This window comes from Glandiceps talaboti, chromosome 14 (assembly GCF_964340395.1).
Source record: "Glandiceps talaboti chromosome 14, keGlaTala1.1, whole genome shotgun sequence".
Classification (NCBI taxonomy): domain Eukaryota; kingdom Metazoa; phylum Hemichordata; class Enteropneusta; family Spengelidae; genus Glandiceps; species Glandiceps talaboti.
The window spans coordinates 5,283,621-5,302,633 of record NC_135562.1 but is presented as its reverse complement, the minus strand read 5'-3'; the positions used below and the strand labels follow the sequence as shown (position 1 = coordinate 5,302,633).

Here is a 19,013-nt window from a genome sequence, read left to right as displayed (position 1 = left end):
TGCTTTTAGAATGAAGAATAGCTACACATAAAAACATCGCTGCAAGATTCATACCAGAAGCTTATCGATGAATATTGAATTCCAACCGACTTATCCTTTTGGTCATCACATACCACGACAGATATATTCTTTCTGAGTCTTCTCAGGTCTGGCATGCTCATATATCTTCTCATCTGCATGCACACAATACAACATAAAGTATATTGATAAAGAATCAAATTATCTTAACAATCATTATTATTATTATTATCTATTGGTCCTCAAGGATATGTAGTATACAACTCACAAAAGTCCAAGCGACACAACTACATACAAATACAAATACAAATACAAATACAAATGCAAATACACTTAGTACACAAATACAGCTTAGCAATGGTTTAACAATCTGACGGCTGACGGGACAGAACTCTTGCTGTAACGAACTTTGGAGCATTTAAGATAGCGGTATCTTCGGCCAGAGAATATCAAAATATATGCATAAAGTGGATGTTTGTCGTCAACAGCAATCACACGTGCCTTGCGCAGTATTGCACGATCAGTAAGATCGGAGAGAGCAGGAATAGGCAGGCCCACACTTTTAGCAGCAGTGAAAGAAATTTTCAGAAGTTTATTTCGATTGACAACAGAGAGCAGAGGGAAATAACAGATGTTCATTTCATATCTACGTATCTGAGAACAAACGAACGGTGATAACTGTTCAATTAGATGGTGTTTTTAAAGTTCCAAACTTAAGAACATGTTTTGAGAATTTCGATATTCTTCGATACTCTACATTTACATTAGTAACATACAACTACATGCAGGATACATACTGTCTTTAGAGGGTGGGTGTTATGAATAAAATTATGATTTAAAAACCCAATACATTCACACATAATCATGTGAACGTTTAAGCACAGAATATGAAGTTACCACCCTTTTCCTTTAAAATTTGTAGGAAGAAGGCGCTAACTCAGTCATGGTATAAAAAAGAGCAAAGGACAATAAACGTAGCAAATAAAGGTAAGGCGCTATGAATTAAATAATTTGTTTGTCGTCCTCAAAAACCTACAAGACAAACAGGGCAAGAAACAAACAGAACAAAACCCTCAATGCTATAATATAGCATTATCATGTCATGTCAATTCACTTTTCTGTTTATTCATTATCTGTGTCTTCATAAATCTACTACAATAGTGAAATATAAATGTCAAATTCTGATTGTCTTAAATAACTATTTATATATGTGTGTAATTATTTTGAAGATATTTAAATTACAAGTGATTTTATAGTTTGCCATTTTAAGGCTTTATTTGAATTTTAAAACTACTAACATTTTCAGAACTACTTATCATTAATATTCATTAACCAAGGTTGAAGATGGCAATTACCTATCAAGGCAGGAAAAACATGTTGATGTAAAAAAGTAAATTAAATATTATAAACAATCTAAATATCAAATTAAATCAAATTAAATAAGTAATTATTTTTCAATACCTGAAATTGAAAAGGAAATTGATAATGACTGTGATACTGTTACCGTAATGTTCCAATTGAAAGAATGTGTTTTCTTTTCAGGTAACTATTATTACGAGGTACTTTATTAAGACATAATTTTACTGTATTAAAATGAAACTAATCGAAATATCTAACAATTAAAATATGACAATTATTGTATTTTATAATTCACTATTTTCACTGTAATTGAATATGACCACTGTTGTAAAGAGTTTTCAAATTCATGGGGACGTTTCCTATTTTACACTGATGTCGATAATATTGAGAATAGATGGTCACCAAACTGATTTAGGCGGTCATAGGCATAGCTGTGAGGACGTGCAGCGCCCGTGGATGAGTTTGGGAACGGGGGGGGGGGTGTCCCCCTCCCAAGGTTTAGTTGCTTTAGAGTGTTTATGGCTTTTAGTATAGTATTTGACCCATGATTTTGGGAATTTTCTGCCTTTGGTGTTTCAAACTGTAACAAGGAACTACAGCTCATTCCATCTTGCTATCTTGAAGTGTAGCATGTGTAATTTCTTACTGGTTTGTAAGTGGTTGTATGAAACAGCCAGTGAACAGTAACCTGCAACACGCTGTACATGACAGACTATATGTGTCGCTTCTCTGCTGAATGGTTGTCAAACAATAGGCAGAATATATTTCCCATGATTCCATGAGCAAGTATAAGATCACCCCATCCAGTTGGTGCATCTCGGGGGCAGTAATGTCAGAATAGGGGGTGCTACTCATAAAGTATATAGATCCCAAGACTTTCATACATACATACGTAGACAGGGTCGGTATCATAACAATGTCGATTGGTGGAGCGTGGAGACGATATCCGCTGTATATACAACTTGAAATAATTGGAATAAGAAGGACTAATGTGATAGAGACTGAGATTGAACGACTAGGGTAAGACCACGGCTTGTTTTGAAGTATAAACACCCAGAGTGGTTCGCAGCACAATTATACCCAAATCAATGACACATGATTTGTGTGTAACCCCCGTATTCTAACTGGTCCCTTGAGTGACCTAATACAGTGACCCCAGTTTCATTCTTCATACTAAACAGTGTTTCGTTGGCGTCGTTTCTAGCGCTTTGACCACCGATATGGCGAGTAGGGAAGATAACAGGAAACCATTACATCCCGAGGCTAAAGCATTTCTTGATCTCCTGGGAACGGATCCTGGGTTGCCAACAGACGATAAGACAGTGGCAGAGGCCCGACGGGAGTTTGACGCCTTGACCGAACTAGACGGTACACAAGTGTCATTCGACGGGACGATCCGAGAGCTCAATATACCAGTTCCTCATTATGAAGGTATATCCAATTAATAATCTTGTTCACTTACTCAACTTCATTTTTTTGTTCAAAATCTTTCATTTTCAGTATATCATTGGAATTCTAAAAATACCTGTTCAACCGTGTAGTTTTGACATACAGATCGAGAGAGCACGAGTGTATACAATGCAAGATTGGCCATAGAAATAAAACATTATGTTTTACGTTTTCATACATTTATTTTCCCTATTTTGTTTTCCTCCCGAACATATTGTTGCCAAAGACATCACTTGACAATGTTTCTATGTTAAGTACAATACAATGTACACCAATATTGATTTTTAGATAAAATGTAAAATGTACATAATAATATCATAAATATCTTTCCCTTAGTTTCAGAGCCTGATAAACATCGCTAAATGGCAACATTATTTGTACATAAATCCAGTTTGCACAGCATCTCAACATTTTTAAAGGAAAATTCCAGCCAGACTTAATGTTCCTATGTATGCTATGAGTTTGGGGGATAAAATAGCACTTTGTAACTTATTCAACTTTGAAAAGTTGTAGAGAAGTTCTAACTGCACTTGACATGTGTTTGGCCATTTTGGGATTTCCTGCAAGGGTTTATGGGAAACCTCTGGTTATGACGTCACATGTGCCTATCGTATTTGTCCTGACATATTACCAAGAGTGTCAAGACAAAGAGACTAGTAAGTACGAAGATAACTGAACATGATTTTCTTCTTCCAATAGATGGCGTCATGGTTACAATCTATCAACCAACTGGTTACCATAGCAATCCTGCGATTTGGGTCTACTTTCATGGAGGGGGTTATGTGTTTGGAAGTCGACACACAGTTGATGCCCCATGCAAGATAATATCAAGGTTAATCGTTTTATTCTCTTCTCATTGGGGAATTTTATCAATGTATTCCTTAACCTCATACATAGTAGAATTTTGATTGTTTGTAGTTCTATGCGGGTGTCTCTAAGGATGCCTTGACTAAGAAATGTCATTTTGTTTAGCGCTATTATTCATATGCGAATTAAGTATAGCTCCTGGGTGTGTGCTTGGTCAAAAGTCTTAAACTCAGAAAGTATTTGGCAGACTGATGTGATATTTATCAGAACTCTTCCTATTAGTGTCAAAATGATACGTTACTGAACACAAGTCTGTTTGAACTCTGATATGGAAAGTACCTAATTTTAGTTCAGAAACGATTGGGCAAATGTATTTGATATTTACTATCATGGCTTTTGCCCCAGGTTGTCTTACTGTCTAAAAGGTCAAGTTAATCATTACCCATAATAAGTATTTGGGTGACCCAATTTTTTTTTCTGTTTCTCATTACACGACCGACCCATATTTTTGAATATTTTTATTTTTTCCCGCATTTAATATTTTGCGGAACAGCGCCCTGTCGAAAGCAACAAGTGTCTGGACTTTCGAATCACCTAGTCATGGCGGCACTTGTTCGCGAACACAGTAATTCTTTCATGACGGACATTATTCAAGTATGGGGCTGAGAACATGCCAATTGTGTAGAAAGCTGAGAAAGGGCTTGTTATCAGGAATCTAATACAAAGAAACGAAGATAGGACGTGGGAAAAGGAGAGGCAAAGAAACATGAAGAAGATGACTTTTTTTAAAATTCGACCGACCGACCCATAGTTGCCATGAAAAAGTAATGAGAAACATAAAAAATAGGGTCATCTTACCAAGTACACCAATCTATTATATATTTAATCTACAGTCAAGCAAAGTTCATAATCGTAAATGTGGAATATCGTCTGGCTCCAGAATTCAAATTCCCCGCCAACATTGAAGACGGTGTGGCTGTCCTAAGATGGGTATCTGAAAACAGAATGACCGTTGGAGGCAGCGATAAAAGCATTATTGGTGTTGGTGGCGACAGTGCTGGAGGCATGATTGCTGCTAATGTGTGTCAAGAACTTTCTGAAGCTAACATAGTTGACTTTCAGGTGAGTTGAACTTCTTCCATACAGATATACCCAAGATAGAAATTTGAATTAACTGTGAATATATGAAGCGATGTAAACAGTGTGTGTGTGTGTGTGTGTGTGTGTGTGTGTGTGTGTGTGTGTGTGTGTGTACATGCCTGTCACTCTGTGTATTTGTGTCTGTGTGAGTGAGTGTCTGTGTAAGTGCATGGGTTTGAGTTTCTGTTTGGAGTTTTGGTTGTTTGTAGTCCACAGGTCAAGGGAGCTATGGGAATGGCCAACGGCTGTGTGTTCTTGAGACCATAAGCTTTGCCTTTCATTTTAACATGTTAGGTCCAAGGCCAAATAGACAAACATTCTATTTCGATCATAACGCAAGAAAGTGAATACAATAAGACTCCATTCACCCATATTGTCATTGGTAGCATTCTTTCCATACATTGAACTTGATCTTGCAATGCCCCCCCCCCCCCACCTTCAAGGTCACATAGCAAATTGCTAATGACTTTGGAAGTTTTATACCTACGGACATCATTTAAATGTCGACACCTACGTTTTATAGAAGTACAAGTTACAAACTAACCTTGACTTTTATGTTCAAGGTCAAATAAAAACTTGCTCAATAAATTAGTTAGTTTTATGCATAGGATCATCGTTAAGTGTGACATTGTTACATTGCCGCATTATTAGACGCTTTCTAGCCAAACACCAAATTTTATATTGACCTTCATCGTCAAAGTCATTTGCTCCCCATTCAGAAAAAAATACATACTGTAGGATGATTGCATATGTGTATGTTATTCGTCAAGAGATATGTTACGAGGAAAGACCCGTGCACCAATATATTCATGCAAAAACAAACAGACATGCAGGTAGACAGACACAAGCGTACAAAATACCAAACCACATTGCAGCAATATCACTTGGGAGTTAAAATGGGGTTCGTGTTCTCTCTCCAAATAAGGTTCTGATATATCCTGCTACAGACGACACACTGAATGTGCTACCTTCAGAGCTGGAGTTTGCAACAGGTTATTTCTTGGAGGCAGCGACGAGGAAATGGTTTGTATTTAGGCGCCAAAGCCTATGTCCTTAGGCCCTATTGGTGTTGTTAGGGTTTTTCTTCTTTCTTCTTCTGCAGTTTTTTGTCGAGCTAGAACTAGAAAACGATTGCCCGTAAACCTTTCAAACTTGGTAGGTTTATTGGGGACCATGAGTACTCATGCATCTGACCCAGGAATTTTGGGCTGGTCACGTGACCTGGCCGCCATATTGAAATTCGACAACATATTAAAACAATTTCTTCTCAAAACCTAGGGGTCCAGTTGACTCACAATTTGGTACATAGTATGCATGTCACCCGCCTTTTTAATTTTGCCGCTATGGTGGCCCATATTGGATTTTACGAAACTTTAAAAATGACTTTTTCTCCAAAAGCACTGCACTGAATGACTTGCATTTTGGCAAATAGAATCAACTACTTGACTACTTTAAAGTTTATAAACGAGAAAAATTTAAATGCATAGTTTCACGGCAATCATTGATTTAAGAAATCCAGTGGCGGCCATATTGGATTTTCCTGCAAATCATTTTCAAAACATTCTTCTCTGAAACCAGTGCATAGATAACCTTACAATTTGGCGTGTAGAAGGAAGACTACCCCAACCTCCCTTCAGCACATCATTGCCTGCCAGGCAAACCGATTGAGCCCGGAAAATCTGCTTGCAGCTTTAATTTTAGCATTGTTTTTTTCCGATTGTAGTGCAGTACAACAAATTAAAAACCCTGTGTAGTCAAAGTGTTGTAAATACTGCACAGTGAAGCAAATGAAAATGTGTATATTTTTATATATTTGTAGTAGGTGTTGATAAAAGTTGGATTAACATAATGTTTTTAGGCCCGCAATATCGCTAATGCGCTGGTATTGTTTGCCTCAGAATTCATGTTCAGAATCTTCTGCATTTTATCTTCGATGTTATCTCACAAATCAACCAATGACACTTTCAAATCACATATGGTTTCTAATGCTAATAATATGTCTGGAAGGACATTAATTGTTGGAATATACTGTTATTCCATTGTACGTTATATTAAAAATTGTGCATTGATTTATTGCCTATTGCAGTTCAACGTACAATATATATTAGTACTATATCATCATGAATTTGCAATATGCAAGTTATTGTGAATTCACACTTGCTCAATACATACCTTTTTCATTTCTTAGGGTTTTTAAACAACTTTTTGCTAATCCGGAAGATATGCTGAAAGCCTCATTACTGAATAGAAGTGTGGATACTTGCAAGAAACAACCGCCATGTTTGATGATAATATCTGAATACGATATCTTACGTGACGAAGGTTTAGGTAGGGTAATTACGTAATTCACTTTAAAGCGTACACCCGAGTCGATTTGAAAACGCCTCGAAATAAGAATTGTACTTATTCCTTTGGTTTTTAGCTTACACAAGTCTCGCTTGGAATACGCAACATTACACAATACTCAAGCCAAGTTATTGTCTTTGAACAGAAAATATAGATTCTATACCAAGGTCGTTCATGAAAACTTGTGGATACGTCAGTAGCGTTACAGTGTTTGGAATGCCATTTAGTGAAAACATTCCAAATTGTCAACGCATTTCGCGATTTTTCATGATTTATGAGGAGGCATAATTATAGTATTAATCATATTGTTCCCCAATAGTTTACTTCATTCAGCTTGAAAATACCCATTACCTAAGGATTTCTCACTACTCGTCTAGCGACTGGTAGTGACAAGTGCCCTTAGGTAACTTGTTTTTTTCCTTGGCTAAATGAAGAACAATATTAGTTAATAATATCTAAATGTCATTCAATTTATTTCAGCCTATGCTGAGAAGTTAAAACAGGCTGGTTGCCATGTCGAAGTCTTACTAATGGAAAAAATGGTACACGTGTTTTACATATATCCAAGTAAGTTGAGAATAGTATAGTATATGGGTGTACAGTCGCAGTTTTCCAGCTGGTGTACTTTTCAGGAAAATGCATGCAATAGTCCTTTTTCTAGGAAATAAAGAAAGGGAATACACTATGATGCTTATTCAAATATTTCAAAGTAGGTTAAAGGTCACATGAAAGTTGTTAATAATTTTGTTGTCACCTCTAAAAACGTTTCGAAGTTCACTGACAACAAATTGTTAACAACTTTGATGTTATGATTAACCTACTTTCAAATACTTAAATTAGCATCAAAGGGTATTCACCTTTCTTTATTTCCTAGAAAAAAGGACTATTCCATGGACTTTGTTCAAACGTACACAAGCTGGACAACTGCGATCCTACCCCCATATTCTATACTACTGTCGAGAACAATTATTTCATTGTTTCGTCATAGAACAATCATCGCATGCTTTATATAAAAAAGTAACAAACCAGTAAGTAAGTTAGTTAGTTAGTTAGTTAGTTAGTTAGTTAGTTAGTTAGCCTTTACAAGTTTAAAGTTTAAACTGAGTTTTTATTCGGGGACAAACGAGGATTTGATTCAAATACATACATTTCTGGGGAGAGGGATTTGATAGTTGACAACAGGAGATTGTTAAACTACATTCAACCTGCGAATGATATATTCGGAACATCATACAGGATGTCTTTTTGCAGGACACGAAGTTGAAGTTTATTTCATCTGGTTATTTTCCAGCTCTGTTCAAAACATCATGCGAAAAGGCATACAAGAGAACCATTGAATTTATTGAAGCCAGAGTTAAAGAGGCCAGTGAAGATACTGAAAAAGAGTGAACAACCCTGAAATATAACAATTAATTAGTATGTCTACAATAGGAACGCCAGGACTTTAGTATACCAAATATGATTGTATTCTTAGGTGAAAAAAAAACTGATTTGAAAAAAAAAATCGTTTTAGTGTAATACTTATTATGTATATTAATTATTACGTATTTTCCTAAAAGCGAATCATGTATACTAAATATTAGTAAAGAGTAACATTCTATTTTTGCGTATGCAGTCTATAAGCTTACAACAACAGACGAAATTTAAAGTAAGCTGTGCACTACAAAAGTCATAATATGAATGCAAGTGTTGTCTGTCTTTTGCAGAGAGTGATTCGATCGAATTCATTGTAATACACTTGATGCATGTGTCTGTCTCTTCCAGATTGAATTTGTATACATTGTAACACAATTGTTGTATGTGTCTGCATGGTATAGTCCACATGTAGTTTACAGTCATGATTTGATGCATGTCTAAATTGTGACAGGGGAACATGCTGTTTTCATGCAACCCTTGTTTAGTATTTAACCACCCTCTGCAAGAGACAAACACGAGCAGCAATTGAATTACAATGTGTATGAATATCGCCCTCTACAAGAGACAGATACCAGCAAAACTTGTATCCGTTCTGACTTTAATAGTTCCTGCACAACTTTCTTTCGTCTGCTGTAATAATATCATATATGAGTTTCACCAAAAACAGTTTAACATAATCATAGAGAACTACAGTACTAAATCACTGTTTTTTAGGTAGTTTATGAAGTAGATATATGAAATTGATGCGCTTGGATTTTACGTATTCATGTACTTTTGTATGTTGTCATATCCTTCATAAGTATTTTTATATTCAAAAATGATTGATTTTATCTAGGAATTCAGACCCCAACTATTATAGCCTGGATGGTGTTATGTTGATGGGTTTCGTCCATCCGTTGGACTTTTTTCATACCTATCCCTCAAATGCCAAGAAGCAGTATGCATCGTCAACGAGAGTACATATTCCGTAAATCATACCATGTTATTTGTATACAGTTGTGGAATTATACTACAATTAGGCTAATTCAATATTTGTCACAAGAACTATTTCTTTTTAGTAGTAAATGTGCTTAACACAATGTATGAATCGTATTTGTTTATATATATATATATACATACATACATACATATATATATATATATATATAAGGAAACGCAGATACTATATTCCATTCTGCCCCTGATGAGTGAGGACTACGCACCTCACGAAACAGTTCTGTAGGGTCTATAGCATATAATTTGGTTCAAATTTTCAAAACCTGTATATATATATATATATATATATATATATATATATATATATATATATATATATATATATATATATATACACTTAATGCAATAAAGGCGTAATAAGACTTATCACATCCTTATTCTATTGAGTTAAGTCTATAATGCTCTGCTACTAATATTTGCATCGAGCACTGTTCTCTCCAGCGAGACACTTACACATTCATATATATATATATATATATATATATATATATATATATATATATATATATATATATATATATATATATATATATATATATATGTATACAGTTGTATATTATGTACATACAGTTAGCGATTCCCACAGCCCACCCATACACCTGATGATCCATTTGGTGAAACGGACTGTAGTGTAAATCCATAATGAAATAACATACTCGTCTTTTTTCAATTTTTATGTATATATATAAATAATTATTGTCGTCTGATGATCGCAATTACAATGTGAAACACTGTCTGACGGCTCCTCAGGATGTATATAAGCAGTTTACTCCAGCATAGATATTTATGTATACTGAGTTTAGGGACTGGTCAGTTTCTCCAGCTTGGGGGGGGGGGGTCTGTGGATTCTTAAATCGGGCTGACAAAAAGTCACTGACCCCACCCTCTCTGTAAAACCAAAAACAGGCTGACCCCTATCACTTAATTCTAAAACATGATGCCCCCCCCCCATATAATATTCACATGACAGGTAGTTTTTGATCGGCACTCAGCGTGGACTGCTTGACTGTCTTGCATTTACTTTATAAGATCCCGGGATAGCACTATCATAATTATAATTATTGACTAGACAAGGTAAATATATTCCAAAAGGAGTTTAATAGTATCTTGACAGTGGAAGGTAGGGAGAAAGCTTGAGCAGGGAATATGTATATCTCTTATGGGGGGTCCTAGGGGGTCTCCCCCTTGAAGCCCAGGAGGTTTTTAACTCTGAAAAGTCAATTTTTAGACTATTCAGACATTTTCAGAAAATAATTTCCAAGCTTTACAAGACAGCACCAACATGTAAAAAGCAACTACTGTACATAGGGTTGAAATACTTTTGAAATATACTTTGATAGCATCTTGACAGTAAAAGGGGAAGAGCTTGAGACTGGGATATGTCCACCTCATGTGGGGGGTCCGAGAGGGTCTCCCTCTAGCTCTAGAAGCCCTGGAGGAATTTGACTCTTAAAGCCAATATTTAGGCTATTCAGACCCTTTCAAGCAAGCTTTACAAGACAGCACCATCAAGTATCAGAAACTATTCTTTATAACTTAAATTGTAGGGTTGAAATATGTTCTTAAAAAGTTAAATGGCATCATCATATACATGTAGTAAAAGTCAGCACATCTAATGGTAGTACCATTGGTAGGGGAGATTTGGAGTTTAAGGCAATTTTAGACTATCTTGGCAAACATTTCATATCTTTAAAAGACAATATCATCTCAAATTAGAATAGGATTAAAATATTTAAGAAAAGTTTAATACCATTATGACAGTAAAAAGGTTGTTGGCGCATCTGATTGTTGGTTGAATGCATGAGTGACCTCTGGGGGTGAGGGAGTCCTTGGGGTTTTCCCCCTGGCAGATCTGCAATTTTTTGCTTTTATTAAGGCGATGTTTAGGTTATTCATAGCCTTTGAGGTAATATTTCCAAGCTTCGAAAAGCTAACGTAAATGTAAGTTTCCCATGTCACATAAAAATGGGCCGGTAACATTGGTATAGTGGCATTAATATTGCATGTATATAGTAAAGTCACCGGTATGTTAGGTGGTCATACCTAGTGTATAATAGAAACTGGAATCTCATGAGATGTGGTGGTTTGTAATGTTAATAAAATGCAGTGTCCAAAATAGAGAGTGTATTATTCCCTTCTGACAAGTTCATACTGACGAGTAGAACAATTTAGATTAACTTCTGTTATAAAAACTATCTATGGAGATTACCATTACGAAACCTTGAAGTTCACTTTTGCCCCAAAGTGCAATATAAGTGAAGCACTGATTGTGAAACAGCCAAGCATTTACATGACATGTTCTGTAATTAGTGTGGTAGCTAGGTAATATATGTATATGTATATTTATAGTTATGTTTGAACTAATAAGTAATATGAAAGAATTCATGTAATAAACAGGGACAACAACAAATATTTACATGTACCACATTTCAGACAAGGCTATATGCCACTGCAGAAAAGGAATTTTTTCTTCCATCACAATCCAAAACACAATGACCCCCCCCCCCCCATCCACAATTTTCAAAACAGCATGACCCCTTACTGCCAATTTCAAAAACAGGGTGACCCCCACCCCCTGCAAATCCACCGCCCCCGCCTCCCGCTGAAGAAACTGACTGGTCCCTTACAAACACACACACACACACACACACACACACACACACACACACACACACACACACACACACACATATATATATATATATATATATATATATATATATATATATATATATATATATATATATATATATATATATATATTTACATATGTTTGCCGTTATACCTTATTTTGCAATGGGAAGGCGGCAAAAGTGACTATATGTTGGTTTTGCAACAAGTATCCTTCTGGTATCGACATTATGCGCGGAATTTTCGTCAAAATATTTCTGCTCCTTAAAATTCCTCTCAACTACCCCTCGATGTGAAATGGTTTGTCCCATTGACATGCCTTCATAATAATACCCATTGAAATGCACAGGCGAGTGGGATAGACAGATCGCCATCTGTGGAGTCTGATACATGTATAAACGGCAACGATAGGTGTTAAAGAGCAAGTCTTATGATACACACGATGAAGAACTTGAATGAATTTAAAGAAGTGATGATGGACCAAAGTCGCTTACTTAAGAATAAGAAGAGACGGATTGGTACGACTACTGTGGTCACTATGATATCAATAATCTCTCTCATTCTTATGGCGAATTATCTCAATGTTAACAGATATACAGTATATACTTCAGGAAGGAAATATAACCCTGTATCAGTAAGTGACCATAATATAGTAATATATGTATGTGTGTTTGTGTTTGTTTGTTTGTTTTGTTTGTGTGTGTGTGTGTGTGTGTATGTGTGTGTGTGTGTGTGTGTTTGTCTGTCTGTCTGTTTCTATGTATGCATGCACACTACTTAATATATATATATATATATATATATATATATTTATCACATAAATACGTGCATATCTTCTACTGTGTGACGTCAAACAGGGGTGATTTCAGAGCATATCACCCCTGTTCTACCGAACTATTTTTTCTCCGTACTGTTCGAGTCAATCCTACGCTACGATCAAGTTTATCGTAATAATTACGTGCTTTCAAAACGTAAATGCATACATTACGTTACATATATCCTTGGATGGCATGAGTTTGATACGTAGAAGTCCTTTTATTTTTATTTGATACATTTTATTATATTTAAAAATCACGTAGATTATCGATGTAGCAGCCGGCAAGCTAATTACTTACGATTTTCCGTCGCTCAGATCTCCGAACTTACACAACCCGAGAAAATATGATTAAAATGACGGCACAAAAGTCGTATTCAGACAAATTCTACTTACGTTTTAAACTAAATTCGATATTACATGTACATCGCAAGGTTATAACCGATAATTTTGGTTGAGAAACCACAGAACCGCGACCGGCCCGACCGATACCATGGTAAGCTTGACCTCGCGACAGGTCACGCGATTATGTAATTTGCATAGCCGTCGGGCTCCATTTTTTAATACGCGATGAAGAATATAGTGCGATGAAAAGATACAGTATTCGTAAAATACGATTTAAAATTTTAGAATAATAAGGGGAAATACTTAGTTATGTGATAAATATATAATTCCATAAAATCAATGTTAGTTTTACGTCATAATGCTCCTCGTATGATTCCGCGAACTACAAATTCTCGCCTACCGGCTCGAATTTGTATTAGTCCGCGGAATCATACTCGGAGCATTATGACGTAAAACTAACATTGATTTCATGGGATTATATATAAATAATATATATATATATATATATATATATATATATATATATATATATATATATATATATATATATATATATATATATATATATACACGCACACACACACACGCACACACACACACACACACACACACACACACACACACACACACACACATATATATATATATATATATATATATATATATATATATATATATATATATATATATATATATTACGGACACCTCCTCATGACCCAAGAAATGTTCCATAATACCCCAAATCCCACCAACAACGGCAAAATAGCGATAAATGACAAAAGATTTTTAACGGATAGCATATCAAGATCACGCTGAAAACGTAAGTGAAATATATATATAAACTCGTCCCCTGTTCTACTGAATCTTTTTCTCTAGACTGTTCACAGTTGTTCCTTCCATTTTACGTACGCTAAAGCTATGATCACATTTGTTTGTATGCACAAATTGTAGAGTTAGTTTTGCATTTGTGCTACTTTTTTTTCATTTTCGTATGTATTAAATGCTACAATTCCCAATGTACAAACTCAAACAGGCGTTGCGGTACAGTTATGTATCGCAAGGTTGAGTTGGGCAAATTGTTCTGTTAAATCATGCCTTACCTGTCATAAAAAATCAGACACTTCCTATTGAACTCAATCATTAATTACGGAGCCTTCGAGAACCAAGGGATATTCAAAAGTACCCCAATCTCCTCAGAGCAAGAAATACAGCGACATATCCAGAACGGGTAGTATAGGGTTTTATTCTTACATTTCACTTACGTTTTCAGCGTGATCTTGATATGCTATCCGTTAAAAATCTTTTGTCATTTATCGCTATTTTGCCGTTGTTGGTGGGATTTGGGGTATTATGGAACATTTCTTGGGTCATGAGGAGGTGTCCGTAATTAATGAGGAAGTTATGAAATGTCCTCTATTTTGGCAGGTAGAAATTCCACCCAACTTGTGCGATGCAGGTCTGCATCGTGCCGTGTATTCGAGTTTATACGTCTGGGAGTGTAGCGTTAGTTGTGAGTGCAAACTCCGGAACTATAAACAGCTTAAAGAACTAATAAAAACAAAGCTTAAAATAACAAACTAACCCTTGCGGCAGTTAATGTTCGTAATAACTAATATACACTTTCGTTTCAAAACGTAAATACACACATTGCATTATATACATCGATGGGTGATATTATTATTATTATTATTATTTATTTATAAACGGCAATGCATCCATTAAATGGCTTTTCATGCAAATGCAAGATAAACAAATACAATACAGATTTAAAATACAAATATACATAACAGACACAAATTTAAGCACTGTACAATAATGACCATCTTGAGGAAAGAGTACAAAGGGCATTAAATTTATGAACTATTTGCAGCGATGGATGCCCTGTATCTGAAGGAACGAGAGTGGGCTTTCGGAATGTGGAATTTGGTCCTTGTATTGTATTGATGAAACGTATCATTGGTTGAAATAAGTTCAGAAAGGTACGATGGTACTTTGTTAATAATACATTTTTTGACAAGTTTATTGAAGTTGTGGTTATGTCGCTCTTGAATGGTTGGCCAATCAAGTCTAAGTCTGGCGGTAGTGACATGTTCAGACTTCTTTAGCCCACATTGGATGCGGACAGCGAAATTGATTATACGTTGCAAGCTGCATTTTAATGTGATACTACAGTTTGAATAAACAGTGTCACAGTAGTCCAGGAGTGAGAAAACTGTAGCTGTGATGATATTCTTGCGAATTTTTTCAGGAATACAACGTCTTGCTCTAGCCAGGGTAATAAGTCGATAACCACAAGCTCGACGGAGGTAGGCTATATGGTTTGACCATTTGAGTTCAGGGTCAAGTCTAAGACCCAAACAAGTCGCACTGGTGGTTGCCTGAATAACATGATCGCGAGTAGAGAGGGTTTTAATGTGATCTGGTATTTTCTGCAATTGTTGACGAGTGCCAAGTAACATGAATTGGTATTTAGAAATGTTGGGTTTGAGAGAGTTGGAGTGAAACCATGTTGTGAGATTGTTGATTTCATCGATCAACTCATCGTGTAAGGCATCTAAGTTGGAGATAGGAGCTGCTTTTAAGATGTTGATATCGTCAGCATAGCCGTACATTGGTGTATTAGATTGGAGCCAGAGTGGAAGGTCGTTGATATAGAGGGAGAATAGAAGTGGGCCGCAGACGCTTCCTTGAGGTACCCCGGTTTTAACAGGAATGTGATTTGAAGTGTAAGAATCAAGTTTAACACATTGAGTGCGATCAGTCAGGTAGTTTTTAAACCATGATATGGTAGTGGGGTGGATGTTATAGCGTTGAAGTTTTTGAAGAAGAATAGCATGATTCACAGAGTCAAATGCTTTTGATAAATCCAGCATTAGAAGACACGAGATTTTCTTAGTATACATGTTGACAAGAATGTCATCAGTTACACGTTGCAACAGGGTTGCTGTAGAATGTTTTGGTCGAAAACCTGAGAAGGTTGAGTGAAGAACATTATTTCTTTCGAAAAAGGAGCTAAGTTGCTTGCAGACTAGACGTTCCATGACTTTTGATAAGGTGGGCAGTAATGAGATGGGACGATAGTTACAAATGTCTTGTTTGTCTTTCTTACCCTTCTTGAAGATGGGGACAATTGTAGCCTTTTTCCACTGTGTGGGCATAATGCCTTGGGTTATGGACATATTGAAAATACGAGTTAATGACGGAACAATCGCTGGCATAGAAAGTTTGATCAGGCGCGAGTCAATGTCATCAGTGGAAGATGATTTATTTGATGGCAGTGAGGATAATTCCGAATTTACATCCTCTTCAGAGACAGTCGAAAGTTGGAATTGAGAGCCAGGTGTTGGTATGTGATCTATCAAGGGGTCTGTCGGTTGAAGTTCATCCTGAACAAGCACACCAACATTAGCAAAGTAGTTGTTAAAGTTATTTGCGAGAGGGATGGCATTGTCGTGGACAGGGAGAGTCTTATCTGATGGTTTAAGAAGTTCATTCACCTTCTTCCAAACTTTGTGGCTATTGTTAATATTTTCAGATAGCAGTTCTTTGTAATAACGGCATTTGGCAAACTCAATCTCCTTCTTTACAAGGTTACGAAGTTTTATATATTCGCACCAGTAAACATGAAGACGAGTGCGGTGGTGCATTTTACGAACCCAGTCGCGAAATCGCATTTTTTTCTTGATGGATGTAGTTATCCAGGGATTGGCTTTCGGACGAATGCGTACTTTAGTTATTGGAGCATGAGAGTCGAGAACTTTGTAATACAGGGAAGTCCAAGTGTTTAATGCTTCGTTTACTTCACTGCAATGATCAATGTTCTCCCAGGGTACACTCTGGAGGTCATTTAAGAATTTAGTGGTGTCTATTTTCTTAATACAGCGTATATGGTGGACAGTTCGGGGAGGACGTCTTCGGCGTCGTTGTAGTGGTAGAACTGTGTAAATCATGTAATGATCACTTAATGAAGAGTGTATAACTGATGATTTAATTGGTTGCAGGGATGTAGGAGTTATGATGAGATCGATCAATGATCTTGTATTGGCAGTGACACGAGTAGCATCATCAATATGTTGGGTTAAGTTGTGGATATCAAGAATTTCACGTAGCTTTTTTGATTCAGGTTTGTTACTTAATAGGTCGCAATTAAAGTCGCCGAGGATCGCAAAATTCGAGGCGAAAGATTGATATGCGTATGCAATATTTGCAGAGAGTTGTTCGAGACTTGAGACGGGAAGACGTGGTGGTTTGTACACACAACCGACTGTGATTTTGAATGGTTTACTAATCTTGACCCACAGCTGTTCAATCTGATGGGGATCATTGTTATCGGAACATAAATTAGGTATTGTATTAATGACGAGATCATTACGGTAATAAATTGCAAGACCGCCATGTGAAGAATATCTTCGATCATGTCTTATGAGGTTAAATCCATCGATAGCTAAAGAATCGGAGCTTGTGTTTTCACAAATCCAAGTCTCAGTGACTAGCAGAATATCAAAAATCTTTGAGGGGTCCATGAGTTTTAATTGATCAAGTGAGTTATTTAAGGATTGAATATTAAGATGACCACAGGTGAGGTGAGGATTGTCTCGTAGTTGAAGATTGATATCTTCAGGTGGCAACAGCGAATCAGCATCTAGCATTGAATAGACGTCATCAGGGTTATCTTGTGGAATAAAATACGCATCACTAATTAAGTCAGATCCAGGGCCTGGATTTGACTCAATGTCACCAGCAATTGACAGAAACTTATAATTGAACGATGATATCGAATTTGGATAGTAACGAATGCGTCTGTGGCTGTATTTTTCTTTCACAGAGATATAGGTGGATAGCTTACTCACTGTAGTTGCAGCTAGGTCAGGTCTTGTTGTGCTTACAATGAGAGTTGATGATATATGTTGGTAATAGGAGTGGTGACAGGTGGTGGATGTGACCAGCACTATCAGGATGAATAACGAGGGCATTCTGGAGTAGTAGATATTAGCATAAGTTGACGAGGTATGGAATGTCAATGAGTCTATGTAAATTACTATACCATAGAATGGGATTATCCTACCATCCTGGACAGGTCCAAAAATTGGCACAAATTGGCAAAAACCACTTCAATACTGTTCAAAAGTCAGCGGAAATTGGAATGGAGGTTCCTCAAATATTCATGAAACAAAGTCTGATAAAATTGCGGAGTAGGAACACCAAAATACAAGGAAACTCGGCAATTACAGGAGAGCTGACATTGACAACTGTTCACACTTTGAACTGTGCACTATGAGACTAATAAACAGAAGCACTGTAATTTTTATTTATAATTCTATTATATCATAAAAATTAATACAAATTGTCGAAATGACGATTTGTTTATGTTACAGTGTAGCAGCCTGTAGCTAGTTAACTCTCGTCAACATCTGTTATATGAATGCATAATTTGCCGAGCAGTCGGACGCCATTTTTGATATTTGATCTAACGTTTCAGTATCTGTACAAACTTTATATGATTTGTCTTATTATGTGATAAGTATATAATCCCACAGGATCAATGTTAGTTGTATCTCATAATGCGCCTTGTATGATTCCACGAACTTCAGGATAATAGATTGGGTGGCTGTGATTAATATAAATTGTGTGGTTTTTTTGTGTTTTTTTTCTTCAGAAGCTCGTTCATCTGAAAACATCAAAGTCACCGACA

At 36.2% G+C, this 19,013-nt stretch overlaps 2 protein-coding genes across 2 annotated transcripts in view; one reads left to right on the top strand and one right to left on the bottom strand.

Moving 5' to 3' along the window:
- Window positions 1-19,013, bottom strand: part of LOC144445556 (small ribosomal subunit protein eS21-like) — a 372,415-nt gene that overhangs the window by 287,787 nt on the left and 65,615 nt on the right. The window lies entirely within an intron of this gene.
- Window positions 2,392-9,572, top strand: LOC144445711 (ethyl acetate hydrolase-like). Its single transcript, XM_078135354.1, has 8 exons — window positions 2,392-2,397; window positions 2,582-2,808; window positions 3,526-3,658; window positions 4,527-4,755; window positions 5,699-5,796; window positions 6,962-7,101; window positions 7,600-7,686; window positions 8,411-9,572. Exons 2-8 carry the CDS (start codon window positions 2,598-2,600, stop codon window positions 8,506-8,508), a joined length of 996 nt encoding a protein of 331 aa, XP_077991480.1. The 5' UTR covers window positions 2,392-2,397; window positions 2,582-2,597; the 3' UTR covers window positions 8,509-9,572.

What these genes read in the sequence shown, in the direction of transcription:
- LOC144445711 (XM_078135354.1), top strand. Translation starts at nt 2,598, where the DNA reads ATGGCGAGTAGGGAAGATAACAGGAAACCATTACATCCCGAGGCTAAA. An exon ending in CCATGCAAGATAATATCAAG is followed by an intron (nt 3,659 to 4,526) that starts GTTAATCGTTTT and finishes TTTAATCTACAG; the next exon opens with TCAAGCAAAGTTCATAATCG. An exon ending in GAGGCAGCGACGAGGAAATG is followed by an intron (nt 5,797 to 6,961) that starts GTTTGTATTTAG and finishes TTCATTTCTTAG; the next exon opens with GGTTTTTAAACAACTTTTTG.